Below are 19,460 nucleotides of genomic sequence, written 5' to 3'. Positions count from 1 at the left end.
GAGGCGGTGGGCGGGGCCGATGCAGGGGAGGAGCCGGAAGCGGCCGCGGCCATTTTAGGAGCCGCTGAGACTTGAGTGGTTGGTGTTACCGTGTTCCGCGGTCCTTGGTTTTGTGCTGAAGTGCCGCTCTGACAGGTTAGGGCGGGGAACGCGGATCGGAATCTCTCAAACGCCCTAAGGCAGTGCTTCAAGTTAAAGGATCACGCTGCTCCCAAAAATGTCAATTCAGGAGCTAAGAGAACAATATTTTTCGTATATTTTGTGGCCTCTTTTGATTCCCAGAGAAGGGTCTGCTGCCCAAGGCGTGGAGGCAGCTGTCCACCCCGGCCCGCAGCCTTTGGACAGATGGGGCCCCATAGTCCTGGCCTGGGCTTGAGGTATTTCATTTTTCCTCAGGGAGGGGATTGCGGAATGTCTGAGCTGGAGTGACGTTGAGCTTGCCTAGTCGGTATTGCATTGGGGGTGACGGGAACCAGAGGCTCAGAGATGGGAGTGTGTGTGACCAGCGCTGAAGGGTGGTTAACACTGAAGCCCAGAGGCTTTGGTCTCAACCCCCAGAGCACACCGCAGCCCCAACAACAACGTCTGGGTCTGTGTTTGCCACATCAGCACCACAGGGAGAACCCAAACTATGAATTCTGCAGAGCTTCACCTGAACCATCCCCTTATTTCCTTAGCAGTAATTCGGTCTGTATCTTCCTCTCTTGAGTCACACCATCACTATCTTACCTAGGTTCCTTTATTCAGACACAAGAAACAATGCCAGCAGTGTGTATAAATACTGTGATTTAATGAACTCCTTAAATAGAAATGCCATTACAAAAATATACAATTGGAAAAGACTGGGTGTCTCCCATAGCCACACCACACCGAGAGAAAACTTTAAGGGAAGAAATAGAAATTGGAATCAAAGGAGCAGCAGGGGGAGGTGAGAAAGAGGTCTGTAGGCCATCTTGTTGGCACTGACAAATGGTTTCTCTGACCTCACAATTTACCAGCTCAGTATCCAAAATTTCCATCCAAAAGGGTTGGAATGCATGAAAAAAGGGCAATCATATTCCGGATTGGTTTTGTTGGTTTTATTTCTTTAATTCTTCAGGTCACAAGAAACTATTTAAACCAAGAAGGATAGGGTAAGAGTTGGATAAGGTTAGCCACCTATCAGCTATGGAAACTCAAGTCAGTGAGCTTGTTTAAAGGCTGGCATATGAAAGCTGAGGGAGTAAAACCAGATAAGATTTGAAGGATTAGACAATTCTCCCTCACCCCAGACCACTCTCTGCTCCGCCCATGAGAGAGCCAGCAATTTCACTGGGATTGGGAGAGAATGGTATTTGGATCTCTTTTCTTGGAGTGATCCTCAGGAGATATTCTTGGTGTCCATTTCCTTAATAACTCCTGAAGATGGGATAGCTCATCCTGGAGGCCAGCGATTGTGGGAGCTGAGAGGCCCATCTGGGGAGGGGGTGAAGAGAGGCAGAGAGGACTATTACTGCAGCTCTAGCTCTGCTTCTAAGTTCTGTCTGCTACTTCTGGCATCCTTAATTCTTTCCTACTCCAACTATGCCTTAGGTTCCACTTGATATAAGCCACAAGCATTTTCCCTACACTCCCATACCTCTCCACTTTGATCCCAACAGGAATGGTACCTCACTTCCCAATCCCCAGCCCACTGCCTTTCCAACTTCTGGAAACATCTGGTTTCTTCTAGGACATTTGGGTCAGCAGTCAAGCCCCTTCTCCCACTCCCAGTCACTGTCTTGCCTTCTTACCTGGACCTCAGGCCTTCCCCTCAGGTAGCAGCGTCTCCAGAGCCTGATCTGGGGTCCCAGATATCCAGGCAGCAGTAGTCCTGAGGGTAAAGGGCAAGCTCCCCAATGTGAGGGGAGTCCCCACTCCTGATCAGCCAGGCTTTCAGAGGAGCTAGCCGGTCGAGGGAGCCAGCGGGAAGAGACTGCCAGTAGAGAGGGACTGTCCCGCCAAGGACACAGCTGATTCAGGGGGGTCAAAGCCCCTCTAGAGAAGAGCCACACAGAAGTAGGGGGTCCAGGAACCATGAAGCTTGGCTAAGGAGGAAAGGAAAATCAACTGGCAACCTAGAAACTTGATGACCCCAGTTTCCCCAAACTGGGTCAGGAAGGAATGTCCATCTGCCATCCACTCAACACTGCATGAGTGAGCAAACCATAAGCCTCCCCCGAGAACTCTTTATCCAGTCTCATTAGGCTACAAACTCGGCCTCAGGATTGATGAAAGCTGATTTAGGGAGACATAAAAATGTGTGCGTGAGATAGGAAGAGTAATAAAGATGAGAAGGATAGAAAAGATGCCTTTCGTGAAGGATTTCTGTCTTCCTAAGGACAGTCAGGGACTGTATGTGACAGTTACAGAAAAATAGTGAGGAACTCACTGTCTTTCCATTTCTCCCCGTTAGTAGGATGAGCCTGTGAGAAAGTCGAAGGAATTTAGGAACTTTAGACACTTTACCTGCTGTCTAGGGAGCCAAGAATCTGGGCAGTGTTCCGGGTCATAGCCAGGATTATGGAATTGTAGTATCTGTTCATTGCTATAGCGTAAATCCCAGTCCCAGACAGACAGCTGCGGGTTTATAGAGTTCCCAGCGGGGGGCTGGGAGTAGCCTGCAGTATAGACTTGTGTATAGGTGTTGATCTAGATAGAAGAAACAAGAAAAAGGATGGTTAAACAAAATATACCATTTTTCTCCCAGGTGTAGAGAGAAACCATGAAACTCTCATCTCTTCTCTAAGAATCAGGGTGAAAGTCTAGGCCTGGAAATGAGCAACAGCCTCCCCACTTTCCCCACCACAGACCGCACTTTGCATAATAAACACTAAACTTCAGAGAGTATGTGTTAATGGGGAAAAAGAAACAGGTCAAAAAAGGATGTCACTGACCTGTCCGCTTTGCTTTCCACGTTCCCAGGGACTGTCTCTCAAGAATGTTAGGGTGTCAGGAACCCTGACACTGTCATGAAGAGCAAGCAGGAAGAACTCAGAGAATTCAAACTCAGCTGGAAATTGCTGGAGGAGCTGCCAGATGCAATCAAGGAAGAGGAGAAACACTGGGGCCTGAGAAGAGGGAAATTAAGAGGTTGGAAGGGATTATGGAGACCTAAAGGGGGAAGATGGCAAAATGACAGGGCAACAAGGGGACACTAAGGAGGTCGGAGAATGAAAATCTCAGTTCAGGTAAGGGGGTTGTGGTCCCTCACTCATCTGGGTCTCTCTTCAAGCTCAGCCCAGCCTTAGAACCCTTTGGACCTAATTCACCTCCAATGAGCTACACTATAGAATTTTCTCATCTCCTTACTTCTTTTTTTTTTTTTCCCCCATCTCCTTACTTCTTTAGTATACTCTCCCCAAATGTTCTCACCTCTTCACTGGCCCCAGTTCCCCCAAGTCGGGTCAGGAAGGGATGTCCAGCCGCCACCCACTCTCGCTGCACTAGTGATTGGAAGCCAAGCAGTGTTCGGGCTTCAGGGGATGAAAGCAGCTGGACGAGTGAAGAGAGGAGGCCATTGAAATCACGATCACCGCGCTCTGGGTGATAGAGGGAGAGGGACAAAGAAGGAAGGGCCAAGAAACTAGGGCAGAAGAGAGTGAGAAAAGGAAACATGGCAAGAAGAAGTGAGAGGCACAGAGGGGAAAAGTTTGGTGTAGGTAGGATTGAGAGGGCACACAGAAGTGAAGAGAAAACAAAGACCTTGAATGATTCACTTCATACACTCTGCCTGGATAGAAATACCCAGCTCCACAACTAGGAAGCAGAACCATAAATGTCAAACCAGCTTCCACAATATCCTTCCCACCCCAACCTCAAGCCCCATCCACTGGTGGAAGGATGGGAACAGAGGGCTGAGAACCCTCCTGTTAGGGACGACAAGCTTAGTGGGGAGGCAGAGGTAGCACTGAAGGATGAGCTAGAGTGGATGGGTAGTTCAAAAGGAGGTGGATGCTAGCATTGGAAGGGGACAAGGAAGCTTTACAAGTCTCCCTGAGCAGAATCCAGTCAGGTGGGAAAAGAAAACAGCAAGGAAAGGAGTGGGCTGGCCCAAGAAACTCACCTTGAAGTACTACAGAGCGAACCCTGGATGTCACTAAGACTGAGATATCACTGGCTTTTCGAAGACAAGACCTGGGGGCCAGGTGAGGAGGGAAAAACAATAAGCCTGGGGGAATGATGGGTCATGGGATGCAATAGAAGCAGACTCCCAAATCCTGCCCCTTCTCCGTATAAGAGCAACAAAGAACAGTCTGAGAAACCAAGGAAAAAAGTTAATGGAAGAACATTTAGGCATCCAAGTTAACAGAAGAAGATTGGGGAGGGCTAAATTATAAATCATGGCTAGAAAAAAAGGAGTACCTGACATAGTCCAACCATCGTGTTCCTTCCAGAGCTGAAAGCCATTTATCCTCAGCTACAGATGAATCTGAGAGAGAGAGTAAAGGAGTCAGAAGGGCAAAGAGATCAGGAGAACTGGGGATTCAGGATCAGGGATTAAGGAGGGTCAATAGTAAGTTGGGCGGTGTTTGCTTAAGTCTGGGGATAGGAATGAGAACCTAAATGGCTAAATACAATAAAATGTATTGACTCAAACCCTTAAGATGGGTGAAGGGCAAATTTTATGGTATGTAAATTATATTTCAGTAAAGCTGTTAAAGAATTCATTGGGGTCAGGAATACAGGAAATCAGTGAGTCTGTGGGAGATGGGAGTTGAGTATAAAACTAAGAATCATTGGGCTGAAGGGGTATTCATCTATAATAGGCAAAAGGGTAAACCAGGTTAGAGTCAGCAGACCTAGGGGTGAGAACAAGAGGTCAAAGTTTATCTCACCAGGCAGACAGAGGGCTCTCAGCCTCAGATGGGCAAGTTGGACATCTGCAAGACTAGGCAGCTCATCCAGAGTGTCTACTAGGACAACGTCTGAATGCCCGGCCTGGAGCATCGTTTCCACTGCCCTGGAAGTGGGGTGTCAGAAAGTAAGGGGAGGTGTCTGCCCTGAACATCTGACCCTCGATTCTTCTCATCAGACCTTCCCTCACCTGATATCCTCCTTGTTAGGGTCACTGGCTGTATAGAAGCCACCGCAGCGGAGAAGATCACTGCCTCCAGGGTGATGCCAGGTCAGGCGCTTCACATGGATGAGAGAAGGATCACTGAGGGAGAAACACCTAGCTCCACCCTACACTGACCTCGCAGACATCCCCTCCCTCCACAATGACCTCTGACCCCCCATGACCCTCTAATCCCCAACCATTACCCTGACCCTCACACTGACCGGTCCACGGCCCTGATGGAAGTGGCCAAATGCTCTCCTGACCTCACTGTCCAGAGTTCGGTTAGGGACCCAGAAGTAACGGGGGAGGCTGTGAAGTTGAGAGTTATGTCACTGAGCCAAGCAATTATAATGCAAAGCTATTACAAGGAAGCTGCTTAGGAGGAGATCATTCCAAGGGATCTCAACCTTTGAGATCTAGGAGGTAAGGGAGAGATGGCTTTGTGGATGTGCTAGAAGGCTGGGGTTAGTGTAAACTCCAATAATAAAGGTAAGTCCTAGCTTTCGAGGATCAGAGAACTGTGGGGAAATGGGGAGGGCAGCAGGGGTTGGGGGGAGTGGGAATCACCTGGTGGCTATGTCGAACCTCTCATTGACAGTGCTGACCCTCCAGCCTCTGGCCCTCTGCTTTCTCCTCTCAGTCTCCCAGTCTTCTGATATCTCCAAGAGGGGAATAGGTGGTTTTCTGGAGCCAGCACTCTGGCCTAGGGCAGGAGGGAAGCACAGCGGCGGAAGAAGAGGAACCAGAGACAGCTTCTTAGCTCTTTTGTCTTTAGTCACCTTCTGCGTTGTCAGACCCTACCCTTTCCCTACCCTAAAACACCCTCACTCACCAGCCTTGCTCAGGGTTAGCCCTGCATACTTTTGGCCTTGACTGCTCTGAGCTCTGGCTTGGACAATGGCCATGGTCACCTGCAGAAAAAAGGACATCCCATCCTTTGGCTCAGACTGAAGAAGTGAAAGGAAGGAAATAGGGCCCATGTGTTGCTCCACTGTCTCTGCCATCAATAGAGAAGAACACCGAAGACAGTCCCTAATGAGGGAAGTTTCCAAAGGTCGTGGGGACTAGGGTCAGGAGGACACATCTCGAACCACAGAATCACAAAATGATAATTCTGGGAATCCTAGGAATAATCTTATCCAAAATACCCTGTTTTTCAAAGGAAGACACTTGCCCGCATTTAAGCTGCTGATAATTGGTTGGCAGAGCTGGACTAGAGTTCAGGCCTTTACTCTCATTAATACTCTCTCTGGCCATTCCCTCAGCATGCAGACGTTCCCTGGGCAGGGATCAAACCCATGCCTCAGCTGTAACCAGAGCCATAGAAGTGACAATGCCAGATCCTTAATCCACTAGGCTGCCAGGGAACTTGTCATTATACTAACATTTTAGCCTCTCCTTGAGGGAGAAGCAGAGAGAATGGTGAGAGGGGCTATTGGGAATTGCCAAGGAAGGATCTCAAGGCTCTAAGGGGAAGTGGGGTCCTTGGGTTGGAGGCCTCTTACCTGAAAGGCCTGAGGCTCTAGTCCTCCAGCCTCGAAACCAATTCTGAGGAGCCGGAAGTCTCGGCCATGAATCAGAATCTCCTCAGGGACAAATTTAAGCAGGGACCCTGGACGGAGGAGCTGGACTCGGGACAGGCCATTCACTGAAGTCAAGAGTTAGAGAGTGGAGTAGCTCTGGATCAGAGTCCCTCTAGGAGGAACTTCCAGTGCATCCCACTCCATCCACTCAGGCTGTCCTCTGAGAACAGAGGAAGGATGAGGAGGGGTCCCAATACCCCAGTGAGCCCCTTCACCAAACCCCCACACTTACCAGCCTCTAATCGTCCAATGTTGGCCAGGGAAAAATCATACTCACTGCTCAGGGGAGTCTCCTAGAGGAAGCACATGACTGATGCTGAAGTGGTCTGGAGTCTCGTTCATATCCTACCTTGGCAGCTCTAGCCTCCCTGGAGAGCGTCCCCATGGACTATCCCTGATACTCTCAGAAGACAGCCCTTAAGCATAACTTATTATCACACTTCCTGTAATGTTTGTCGAAATCTTCTAGACTTCCTTACCCACTTCCTGCAAGTTGTCCTTTCTACTGCCCTAACCATCTCACCTGACTCCGCTGCCATCCATAGGGCTGGAAGGTGACCCTCAAGTTGCTGCAAATCAGGGTTCCTGGCAATTCAGGTTCCAGCCCCTTCCTCACCCCTGGGGCCCATGCTAGGATCTGCTCCCCTGCAGGGCAAGAATGGAAGCGAGGTTATGACTGTTCCCTGCGTTGTCCACACTTGCATACACCCACTCCTCTCAGACAGGAGAATCTAAAGAGGGAAGATTAAGATCCTCCCCTCACCCCATGAGAATGAAAGTTTAGGAGGAGAGAATTTACATTCATTTACTCTAGAGTCTAGACAGCGCCTCACACATAGTAGTCACTCCAATATTTATGGAATAAGTAAATGAGAAAAGGAGTAACAGGGTCAAGAAAACAAGACGAGCCATCAAGGTCCAAGCTCGTAGCCGGCCCTGGACAGAGAGGAGAGCAAGCCTCAGGCAGAAGCACTTTGAGCCAGGAGAGGAATACAGAGGTATCTTGGTGGTGAGATTTGAAACAAGGTTTGAGGAGGACGAAATATGGAGGAGTCTTTGGAGATCAGAAGTATTGGAAGGGCATTATTACCTGGGAGGCATCCAGAGGCCAGGCAACTGCCAAGCTGACGACTTCTGGGCTCTGGCATTGCACGCCCCTGGACAGACTTTGGTCCCGAGAGCTGGGAAGAGTGTAGGGTTAATCCCCAGGCCTCTCCAATCCTGGGGTCTAGGGTTACTTCAGCAGCCACCTTTGGCGGCCTAACTCAGTCTCAGGGGAAACTGAGCTCAGGACTGGGGTTGGTAGATAGTGAAGGGAGGGGCTGGTTAATGGATAATGAGACAATGAACTTGAGACTGAAAAATACCAAGCTCCATCAACCGAGGTTGATGTGAGACACACCCTCCTCCTCCTCAAGATCCTTTTCCTCCCTCTTTCTCCACATCACCCCTATTTACACCCTCTTGCCAATGCCCCCCTTCCCCAAGTCCAAGTTTCCACTCCTTACCCCCATCTCTGGCTCCTCCTTCTGGGGGGCGATGTTGAAACTCTGGCCCCGGCCCCCCCACCACATTTCTCTGGCTCCATCCGGGGATGGAGCACTCGAGGGGCGAGGATGCTCAAGCCCTTTGGGGAGAGGCTGAATCTGATAGTTGAGAGAAGGAAAGCTGAGAGGGGCAGGGGGAGGATTCAAGGGAAAGGAGCATCTGTGGTGCACGGAGCACGATTTGGGGTCTTTGAAAGGTGTGTCCAGTGCAGCCAGAGAAGGCTCCTCGGAAACTTCGGTGTCGACTCTAAAGAGGGCGGGAGAGATGCCCAGCCCCTTAAAGGGGAATACACACAATTTTGGAAGGGTGGAGAGGAAGTGGAGGAGCCTAAGAAAGGTGCGGAAAAAATGAGGAACTGAGAAAAATACCCAGATTCCCTTCTTTACCCTAATCCCAGATCCTATTAGCTTCCTGTTAATGAGCTTGGAGACTGAGGGGAGCAGTAATTCCAGTATTAAACTGAAATCATGTGGGCCACTTCCTGGGACTCACAGTGATGGCTTCCCTGGGAAACTGGTTTTCTCATGCTTTCCTAAAAAGGGGGAGGGGGAGGGGTGGGAGGGAAATAAAAGTAAAGTTCTCCTTACTGCCTCCCCTGACAGACCTAACAAAAGCTGTTGAGAAGAAATAAATGGAAATTGGCCTTCAGGAGATTGTTGCCTAGGGAGGCCCAAGAATTGGGGAGGAAAGTGAGTTAAAGTGTTTTTGTATATCCTCCAGAGAGCATGAAGCATACTTCCTAAGGGTACAATGGAAAAGTAGGGAGAGAAATTGAAATATCTGCAGGATGCAGACATAAGTACAGGTATGTTTACTTGCAAGTTTTGGGGGTGGGGATGGGCGGCCCAAGGAAAAGATCTTACCACTTAATCCATCAAACACACACACACCAAGGAAAAGATCTTACCACTTAATCCATCACACACACACACACCCCCCCCCCCCCACACACACACACCCCTATTGGAAACTAGAGCCGCTTCTGGTACAAGAGCCCTCCTTCCAGCCCAGACACCAGATCTCCAAATTAAAGATTCATGTAAGGACTTTGAAAGCTGAGGGCTGGAAACTGTTCAGTGCAACAATCCCATCCCTGCAACTCAAGAAGCAAAGATGGGTGGGGAGGGCACTGGGAGGAAAGTAAAGGAACTGTAGCTGACAGTGACTGGGAGTAGGACTGCAAAAATCTACATCTAGATTTGAAAAAGGAAATAAAATACAAAGTAAGAGTTAATGAGCTGCTGTTTTATTGATTTAGAGACCGTACAGAGGCAGCAATTCTTAGGTGGGGGCCCAAGATTTCCAAAGTTTCTGAACTCTCTCCTCCTCCCAGCACACACACCCTTCCGGCTTTAAAAGTTCCCTGTCTTGGCTGGAGCTGTGGAAATAGTGAATCTACTGTGTGAAAGGAGTTGATCTGAAACAGAGAGGCCTACACCTGCTAGAAAGGTGACCCAGAAGCCTGATTCTAGAAGTCCTAAATGCTACCAAGCACCTCCTCCCCCACCTGCATTCCATGGGCCTTTCTTGGAAGAAGAAAATACTTCTCAAGGTCTGTGGCAATAGGAAGAGGTATGTACCACAAATTAAAAATCCATTATTCACTTTCCTTCTCCTACAACCCTTCATTCAAGAGCCTTGTTCTATTCTTCAATACTTGGGGTATAGGAACAGCAGAGTAATACAGAAAAAAACCATCAAGGGAGGGAGTTCTCTTGTGATGCAGTGGGTTAAGGATCTGGTGGTGTCACTGCAGTAACTCGGGTCACTGCTGTGTGCAGGTTCAATCCCTGGCCTGGGAACTTCCACATGCTGCAGGTGTGGCAAAAAATAAAATAAAATCAGGGCAATGAGGGAAAAGTCAGAGGCAGAAAAGAAGATGGGTGACTCAGGAGTTCCCGTCGTGGCACAGTGGTTAGCAAATCCGACTAGGAACCATGAGGTTGCGTGTTCGATCCCTGGCCTTGCTCAGTGGGTTAAGGATCCGGCGTTGCCGTGAGCTGTGGTGCAGGTTGCAGATGCGGCTCGGATCCTGCATTGCTGTGGCTCTGGCGTAGGCCAGCGGCTACAGCTTCAATTTGACCCCTAGCCTGGGAACCTCCATATGTTATGAAAGCAGCCCTAGAAAAGGCAAAAAGACCAAAAAAAAAAAAAGAAAGAAATGGGTGACTTGGATCTGTACCTCATCAGGGATGCAAGGGCGGCAACGGCTGAGGGTTAAGTAACAGGAGGACCACTTCTTATCACCCCACTCACACCCAGTGGAAGTTTAGGGGATGAAAGGAAGGGTGGAGAGGCAAGGGGCTGTATCAAAGTTTTCCATTTTCAGAATCCTGGTATGGTTACAGTTTTCTGCCGGGAGTTAAGGCTGCTGGGAGGGGCAGCCAGAGGAAGGAGGTGGAGCTGACTGACTCACAGGATGAGTCACAGATCCAGTTTTAAGCACAGAAAGAGGCCAAGGTCCTCCCCACCCCCGCACCTCTCTGCACAACCATCAGCCAGCTTCCCTGCCTCTTTTCCATGGCCCCTTACCCATGTGGCCAGTGAAGGGAGGTGACATGAAGAATGTCTCTGGGGGAAGTCATAATAAATATTTTGTTAATCAACTTAGATGCGGGGGACATAACACCCTTTGATTTGCAGACCAAGTATCTAAAGTGAAAGAACAGACTGCTTGTATGAGTCACTGAATCTGTAGTTGAAGAGCCTGGAGGGAAAAGGAATTTAGAAAAATCTGGGGTGCAGGTGATTCCCACCAGGGAAGGGGCTTCTTATTCTGTCTTCTCACCTTTGGTTGTTGTGTCTGGGGCACTGACTCCTTGGAAAAAGAAAAGGACACAGAGTCCAGAGGTGTCTGAGTAACTCAGGGACAATCATCTTTGAATGTCTTTATTGGGAAAGACAAAATGTGACTGGAACCTTGGACGTGTGGCTGTTTAGAAAGTAGTAAAAATAGCAAAAGCTAGGTTCTCAAAAGTCATTCAGAACCAGCTCCATTCTTTCCAGCTCAGTACCACTCCCAAGTATACAGTGTGAAGTCAGTGCTAATTTTTGTTTTATTGATCTGTGAGCTTTAGTTTCACTCGAGAAAGAACTGAGCCAATGGGAGAGGGAGGGGTATCTTCCAGGCCCTGTACAGCTCTGACTTTAACACCATGAAGAGATTAAATCTTTTTTAAAAAGCCTTTTAATATAATTTTATTTTGTTGATAGAATCCAGTATGAGGGAAAAACGTTTGGTTAAATCTGATAGCTCTCAGTAAAACCAATTATAGATCAAGGGAGGAACTTGGAGGCCTATTCTATAGTATACTTGCCCCATCAGGGCTGGGGTGGAGAATGTAGGGTGGGGGGGGTAGCACTGTCTTAAATCAAAAAGGGAAAAATAAGAGCCCTGAAAAATCTCCCCTCTCCAATGAAAAGTAGGTACCCTGATACTCTGGATTAAAGGAACTAAGTGCACTTATTAAAGCCTGAGAGATGATACCATCCCTCAACTAGGGTTACGGGGTCTGCTTACCCCCGTCACCCACATTCTCTTTAATTTAGCCTTGCCTCATTTTGAGTGCATGTCACATACCCATCTCCTCCCTTCTCCCCAACAAGGAATTGCTTGAGCTTACCTCTTCCACCCCCTCATCCTCCCCAAATACCACAAACTAACCCGAGTCTTTTAATTTTCCAGGCATTATTTTTTTCACCACCCTCCCATCCTACAACCCTCTCAAAGAATAAAGTAAAACAAACTTTATTCATCCCTTTGGAAAAACATCCGTTGATTCAGGGTCCCTTGTCTTTAGAATGAAGAGGTTTTTTAAATGCTTCAATAAGGTTACCTTTCCAAATTAAAAAATTTCTTAATAAAAAAGCTATAGGGCCTAAATAAAGTCCTATTTTCCCACAGTCACTCCTAGGCCATCCCCCGGAATTCCCACCTTTATTTGAAAAGGCAGAAGGAATTGAGATTGGTTAATTTATAAGTCATGACAAAAACAAAAACAAACACGACACAGGTTTCTGTTTTTTGTTCATTTGTCCTCAGTTTTTAAAAACAAAAGTATTAACTAGAATCTAGTAACAGATCAAATCCAAACACAGCAGTCCAGTGGAGAATCAAAACTTTCCTGGTTTTATTCCCTGGGAGTACCCCTGGTCAATTTCCATTCCTATTGGTTCAGGCCAAAATCCTATGGTATAGATGGATGCCTATAGGAAAGCTAGGTGAGCTGTGCAAATTCTAGGTGTGAGTTTGAGCCACCTGTTGTTTGGGTGCATATTAGGGGACAGAAGTTCATAAGATGGTGGTCCCACCAGTGTTGTTCTAACCCTAGAAACAGGATGAGGAGGGCAAGGCACTCACTTTGGGCACAAAATTTAAGGGATGCCCCCAAACCCAGTAAGCAAGATGCTATTTTAATGCAGTATTTTTTGAAAATCAAAACTAATCCACAATGAACAAAGCATCAAAATTTTAAATAAAGACAGGATTCAATCCTGTACTTATTCAATTCAGATTTTCTCTCCTCACCCTAATCCCAGTCCTGTTGGAGCCTATCTTTTTAAGATTGTGATATTTTGCTTGTCATGGATTTTTTGCATTAATTTTAAAAAATACTACGTTAAAACAGTATCTTTTTTTTTTTTTTTTTGAGGGCCGCACCCAAGTCATATGGAAGTTCCCAGGCTAGGGGTTGAATCTGAGCTATAGCTGCCAGCCTATCCCATAGCCACAGCAACTCAGGATCCGAACTGCATCTGTGACCTACACCACAGCTCGGGGCAGGGCCAGATCCTTAACCCACTGAGCGAGGCCAGGGATCAAACCTGCATCCTCATGGATACTAGTTGGGTTCATTACCACTGAGCCACGATGGGAACTCCAAAACAGTACTTATCTTGATTACTGTTTTTCGTCATTTCCTTAAATTTTGAACCTGAGAGGAGTGCTCAACTCATACTAGCCCTGGCCCTGCCCAGAAATATATACATACATACGCTCCTTTGGAACCTGTCTCCTTTGACCTCATTGCTTCCTTAACACCAGTCTATTTTCAAATAAAAGTCTAAGAATTAATAGCCATAGGAAATTATTAAATCATCAGATAATCGGATTTAGAAAATAAGTGACTTTCAAGTTTGTTGAGGACAAAGCAAATTTTCTAAACTGTGGGCAGTTCCAATGAAGAGGACAATCTTGGCTGGCTTTGTTACCAAGGGGGTGATGGGATGACAACGTTCCTGATTAGGCAGAAGCAACATATGGCAAACATGAGTTCCCCCAACACACACATTCAGCCCATGTCTGCCCTGGATCAAATGTGGGGATTATATTCCACAGGATGGTTTATGAGTACATACCTCAAAAGAGAAATCCAAATACAGAAACATAGCCCCAGTTAACACTCTGGACACTTAAGTACACTTATTCCCCTTCTTCATATGCACCCAGTAGTGTATACAATTGCATAGTTGATTTTCCCCCCCCCAGGGAAAAAAAAAAAAAAAACTGAAAGAAAAGGGAAAACTGGCCCAGGATAGGTCCTCCAGTTTAAAGCTCTTAGAAATGGTGCTGGCCAGAGTACAGACTGTCCAGACTTGTGCTTTGTGCAAAATGCAAAGGAGCTTCCCTGTACTGTGTCCACAGGCCCACTCCCACCCCCTGGGGAAAAAGGATGGGTCAGGGAAAAGGGGAAATCCAAAGACAGATCAGCTCATTGGAGTAATCTGTGATCTGTGGTTATAGTTCACTAAAATATATTTCTCTAACTACCTTTTTATAAATTGCCCCAACCCCTACCCCAAGTTTCAACATCAGTCCTATTATCAAAAATATCTCTTCTTACAAAGTATTTTTTATTATTTTAATAAACTATCCACAGATTAAGGTCAGCTATGGCTTAACAAAAGAAGCCAGGATGTTAAGTTCATTCTCCAAAAGTAGGAAGGAGAAAGAATCACTTAAACAGGAGGGAAAAAATCATTTTTTAAAATGTTTTTTGCTTATTACTGGAGTCTTTTTGTTTCATTTCTTTAAAAAAAAAATCTAAAAAATAAGTGGCTTTCTACAGAAACACAGCAGCAGAAGATGGTAGTGCTCTATTTAGGTTTTTGGTTTTGTTTGAAACAGTCTGGCCAAAAGTCTGTCCTCCTTCCACCCATCCCAAGGTGCACTCAAACCCCAATGTGTGGTTATTGCTAAGCAGTTAAAAAAAGATCACCTCTGCACCAGTTCACGTGGAGAAAATTCAATACACACAGCTGCTCTTCTCATCACTCTCTTCCCTTCCCCAGAGGGAACTTTTTTTTTTTTTTTTTTTAATAAAATTAGTCTTAAAAAAAAAAAAAAATCACAACCTTCTTAACTTAGCTGAGCTCAGCCCTCAAAAAGGATGGGAAAAGATAGGGGCAATCAGCAATCTCCTCTCAAACTAGAAGGATGACAGATGGCTATTTAGAAGGAAATAAAACTCAAGAGGAAAAAAGATTCCCCTTTTAAGTTCTTCCCTTTTCCATCTCACTAAACTGATTTAAGCAATCCCCCTCCTTCCTAATAAACACCCATGAGCACACATTATTGCCTTGTCTTTCCAGATCCTTCGGGAGGAAGAATTTATCCAACCCTAAATTTTTACCTCAGTTCATGTCAACAGCAAATCTAATTTCCCAGTTTCCCTCCACACTCCCAACTCTACCATCATGTGCTTTTTCCAACCTAAAAAAACTTTGGTCTGTTTTTTTCATTTATTGACCGAGAACCTCCTTTGCCTGTTCCTCCCCCAGACTTCTGCCCATCTCCCCACCCTACACACCAAATCTTCCCTTACTACTTCCCCTCAGGTCCCGGGCTGGACCCAAGGGGTCATGACACAGAATTACCATCTTTCCCCCTTGTACCCTTTCAGTCCCGTCAGGTCAAGATCGGCAAAGGACCAGTACAGCCCTCAAGGCACCATCCAGCCCTGACCTGCTCTTGCCAGCCTGGCAGCTCTCCAGAGCACACACACATTTAAAAGTTTTTAGCCGGGCTCCCACAAACATTACTGCATTTGCCCCATCAACGTGGGGGCTGGGTCTTAAAAGCCAATTAGTTGAGCTTAACTTTGTTTAGCCCCCTTGCCACTGAGGTTTCCCCATTCAGAACCTGTGCACCAGCAGCTCCCCACCCGGTTCACGTTCCCTTCTCCTTAGTTCTTCCCTGTAACAGCAGGAGCAGAAGTTGTTTGTCTCAGGGTGTCCATAGAAGCTGCAGTTTGGCTGTTTGCATTTGGTCTGGGTTGAAGGAAGGCCCCGGGGACCTCCAGCCCATCCATCTGGCTCAGGGGGCTCTCTGTAGCCGTTGCTATAGGAATCAGCCACGCGGAAGTGAGGGGGTAGCAATGCAGCCCTGTGAACTCCATCCTTGGAGTGACTGCCTGGCTCCAGAGAAGGGATGTTGTCCTGATGGGAGTAGGGTCGCCCAGGCGGGCATTGTCTGGGGAAGGTGGCATACGGTGGTAGGCCCCCCACACACGGCCCCCCTGCCAACTGCCTCCGGGGTTCCTGGCAGTGGACTCCACCCACAGAAGGCCGAGGGATGGTAAAGCCACCAGGGTAGCCAGTAGAGAATGCCATTGCCTTGGATTCTGCTGGAGGGGCAGTCAGCAGCTCCTCCCCGCCATCTGGCTCTGGCTTCTTGGCTGGAGGAGGCCCACTCCCTACCCCTCCATTCATGATCTTCCTCTCTGCCTCCTTCTGCTTCTGCTCTGCCAGGAATCTCTCCTCGGCATCAGAAAGGTAGCGCTGGATCATCTCCTCCTGATATTGGTGACGGTGACCCATCTTCAGAGTTCCAACAAAAATAAACTTCCCCTCCCCTTGCATTGCAATCCGCATAATGCTCAGGCTGTGCATCACCTCCTGGCTATACTTGCTCCCTCCATTACCAGCGGACTCAGATGTGGGCTTCTCAGATACAGGCCCGTCCCCAGCTGCCTCCTCCTTGCCACCCTTCCAGCTCTTCAATGAGTTTTTCTTCTTCTTCTCCAGTGTCTCAGTGCCGCTGCTTCCCCCTGACCCCGTTCCTGTCCCTCCAGGCTTAGAGCCCTTGCTGTGCATCAGGCCTCCCATGTTCTTCTTGAGTTTGCTACCCAAGGTTTTGCCAAAACTGCCCAGTTTATTAGCCACAGAATCTGCTCTCTTCTTGTCCTTGTCCCGATCTCGCTTTGACTTCTCTTTCCGCTTGCTGCCCTCATTGCTGGCAGAACTGCTGCCAACTGACTCTTTGTCTGATTCCCCAGACTCGGGGGTAGACCGGGGCTCATCTCCAGCTGAGGCTGTGGGGGACTCAGGCTGGGCCAGGGGAGCCTGGAAGAGACAAGAACATGGTGGACAGTAATCCCATTGGTCTGGTTGAGGGAAACCCCCAGGAACCTCTGGCCCATCCATCCGGCTCACGGGGCTCTCTGCAGCTGATGCTATAGGAATTACCATGTGGGAGAGGGGTGGTAACATCTCTATGAACTCCTTCCTCGGAGTAACTGCCTAGTTCCAGAGAAGGGCTGCCGTCATGATGAGGGAAGGGTCACCCAGGAGGGCAGTGTCCTTCCCCAGCTCGTCAGCCCTCCCATGAACTGGGGGAAGATGCATCTAATATCTAACTTTTATCTCCCCCACACTCTGCAGTTTGACTCCCTTCTGTAATAAGGAAACATCAAAATGAAGCCTGATTGCTCTTTTAGAACAATGAGCAGCTGTACAAATACATGGCCTTTGGATGAGAAGAGAGAATATTCTATAGATGCTATAAATATCCTTTATAAGTTTTTCTATGCTAAATTCTGCCCAAAATTAAACTCAAGGAAGTCTTGAATAACCATCCCAAGTCTAACCATTCTATATCCCCTCGACTTTTAGACATTCAGCCCTGGAGTCCATCAATTTTCCTTTGCTTCTTTGTTCTATTCTATGGAAAATAATGGTATCCTCAGAACCTACTGGATCAGGAGCTATTCTATCTCCCCTAGTGCCCAACACAAAGCTCTATGTATGGAGGGCTTGGAACAAATAACAATCTCAAGTTCACCAAAAAGTCAAGAAAACATCTTTTCTTGTGGCTTAGTATCAGAAAGCAGAGGTTGGTGGGTGAGAAGCTGTAGAAGACAAAGCGCACTAACAGGTAGAAAGGCAGGAAAATGTCTTTTGGAATTTATCTGATATTTTCCAGTTATTCCGAACCTTCAATCTAAGCCACCACTTAAGAGACTCAGAAGGAGGCCCCCACCAGATGCCCTTGTTGTCCCTGACACCGAAAATGAGGACATGTAAGGGTGGGGTGGGAAGCCCTCACCTGCGCATCAGAGGACACTGGGATCCACTTCACATTCATGTAGCCATGCAGCAGATGCAATTTGACCTCCAGGGACAGGATTACACTGTGAAAAGGAGGAAAAAAAATTAAAACCATACTGTGACCTTTAAAAGGCAAAGCAATGTGATCCAGTTGGGTGGGAGGTAGGCTGGAAGAGGGCTACACATGGCTGGGAACTCAGACAGAGCTGGGTCTGAATTATAGCTCCACCAATTACTAAGCTTTATGGCCTTGGGCAAGTCACTTCAACCTTCCCGAAACTCAGTTGGGGTTGATAATGGGTAGAGATTATAACATCTATCCCTTAGGGTTGTTATGAAGATTTAAATAGCATTTGGGAAGGGCCCAGCACAGTATCTGGAAAATAGGAAATACTAACTAAAAGGTAGCCATTATATTATTACTGGTGCAAATTATTACTTAGAAGGCGCTTTTGACAATTAGGCGAGAACTTATTTAAAAAGCCACAAACTCTGGTTTTTAAAGCAGACCCTTTTAGTTGGGTCCAGTTTCAGGAGCGCAAAGAAGAAGCACTGGGTAACAGGTAAGGGAGGAGCTTTAACATGCACAAGCTCTTCCTAGGAAGCTGTGGAGACAGGAAGAGGAAACCAACTTCTGGGGTGGGGGTGGAGAGAACGTATTTTTCTTGCTGTTTTGATTCCAGAAAAGCAAAAGTCCACAGCAAACTATTTTGGTCAACTATTTAAAAACCCTCTCATTTGGGCTGGGAGAAGTGTAATTTCATTATCTTGATCTTCTGATCGCTGTTTTGTGGATTCTGCAAGAACATTCCTCAGACTGTAAGGAAACCTAAGGATTTCCTTCTCTTTCACAGGGAAAGAGAGCAGCTGCACGCTGCAAAGAGTCCTGGTGCCTGATATGTCTCCCACCTTTCCATCTTCTCAAAGACACCAGAACTAGGATGTAACTGTCTTTGCCTCTGAGCTGAGGAAAAGTCCCTGGGAGATGGATGCTGTAGGTGGAAGAGATCACAGCCTCACTGCAGGCAGAAAGGCTAGGCCTGCCTCACCTGGCCAGTCGGACATTGTCATTGTCATCTTTGCCCCACTCCCAGCCCTTTCCAGGGTCCACGGCAAAGTGCAAGGGCAGCAGCTTATGCTCTGAATCTGTAAGTGGGATCACAGCTGGGGAGGCAAAAGACATATGATCAAGGAGTCTCCATGAGGAGAGAGGAAGGCAAATGAACACAGACTGACTTCAGTAAAAAGGCTGAATCATACCAAAAGTCCCTCCCTAACTGGAGTCACTTCTCAGTTTACATGTGAATTACCTTAGCATTAAAAACTAACAGGCAGATTTTCCCTAACTATCCAGCATACAATTTAGGCCATTAATTGCCACAGCTTCCCACCAGCTGGTCAGCTAGCACCCATGATGTTCTTGCTAGTTAACATAGATTCAGGGAATTCAAAGTCACTATTAAGGCAAATAGAGTAAAGCATCATTTGGAAGCTTCCATGACCTTAATATATCAGAGCAGGGAATATAGGCTGTGTTTTTCCCCAAACCTTTTTTTTTTTCCTTTAAATTTTAAAACCCCAGTATATCTCATAGCTTAGTAAAAAATTATCAGTGTGCTCTGTCTGGACTCTTTCCTCATACATTCTCTCTCATTTCAGTTTTTTCAAGTGAAAAGCAGACCAAAAGACACCGGAGACACAGACATTGCATTCCACACCTTGTTCCTTGCCATTCTCCTTCTGCTCCATGGACACGAGTGCAGAAAAGTGGGCCTGATCATAGGCGAGCACCAGAGGGGAGCGGTGACACTGGCTGGCTGGAACCTCCAAGGGCAGATAGATTCCCCCAAAGGGAATAGGGGCGAACGCTGCAGAATACCATGAAGATTATTATGAAGGCTATATTCCTGCCTAGTGGGAAA

General features: G+C 47.2%; 2 protein-coding genes and 1 long non-coding RNA gene across 6 annotated transcripts in view; 1 reads left to right on the top strand and 2 right to left on the bottom strand.

Annotated features, from left to right (window-relative positions):
- Window positions 1–45: 45 nt before the first annotated feature.
- Window positions 46–19,258, top strand: LOC125129719 (uncharacterized). 3 transcript variants are annotated; one of them, XR_007135522.1, is made up of 4 exons: window positions 46–135; window positions 2,944–3,209; window positions 9,545–9,783; window positions 19,198–19,258. It is a non-coding gene; the product is annotated as an uncharacterized LOC125129719 (long non-coding RNA). The 3 variants fall into 3 exon arrangements; XR_007135521.1 differs by lacking the exon at window positions 19,198–19,258 and adding an exon at window positions 18,393–19,183; XR_007135523.1 differs by lacking the exons at window positions 46–135; window positions 19,198–19,258 and adding exons at window positions 142–377; window positions 18,393–19,183.
- On the bottom strand, window positions 770–8,519 carry MTMR11 (myotubularin related protein 11). The gene is given in 18 exon segments (XM_047784779.1): window positions 770–1,322; window positions 1,324–1,455; window positions 1,773–2,066; window positions 2,488–2,670; window positions 2,916–3,089; window positions 3,394–3,560; window positions 4,085–4,155; window positions 4,384–4,450; window positions 4,857–4,981; window positions 5,066–5,154; window positions 5,302–5,389; window positions 5,648–5,783; window positions 5,913–5,991; window positions 6,586–6,728; window positions 6,896–6,956; window positions 7,187–7,308; window positions 7,754–7,844; window positions 8,172–8,519. Coding segments are annotated over 18 exon segments (2,148 nt in total). The 5' UTR covers window positions 8,238–8,519; the 3' UTR covers window positions 770–1,262.
- Window positions 14,293–19,460, bottom strand: part of OTUD7B (OTU deubiquitinase 7B) — a 54,369-nt gene continuing 49,201 nt past the window's right edge. For both annotated transcript variants that reach the window (XM_047784777.1, XM_047784778.1), the window contains 4 exons: window positions 19,257–19,406; window positions 18,588–18,702; window positions 17,537–17,621; window positions 14,293–16,554 (listed from right to left, as the gene is read on the bottom strand). In XM_047784777.1, coding sequence (XP_047640733.1) covers window positions 15,346–16,554; window positions 17,537–17,621; window positions 18,588–18,702; window positions 19,257–19,406 — 1,559 coding nt within the window. In that variant the 3' untranslated portion in view covers window positions 14,293–15,345. The remainder of the gene's footprint in view (window positions 16,555–17,536; window positions 17,622–18,587; window positions 18,703–19,256; window positions 19,407–19,460) is intronic.

Source organism: Phacochoerus africanus, chromosome 6 (genome assembly GCF_016906955.1).
Source record: "Phacochoerus africanus isolate WHEZ1 chromosome 6, ROS_Pafr_v1, whole genome shotgun sequence".
NCBI classification, from domain to species: domain Eukaryota; kingdom Metazoa; phylum Chordata; class Mammalia; order Artiodactyla; family Suidae; genus Phacochoerus; species Phacochoerus africanus.
Note: the sequence above shows the minus strand (reverse complement) of the source record. Positions and strands in the feature narration are given on the sequence as shown.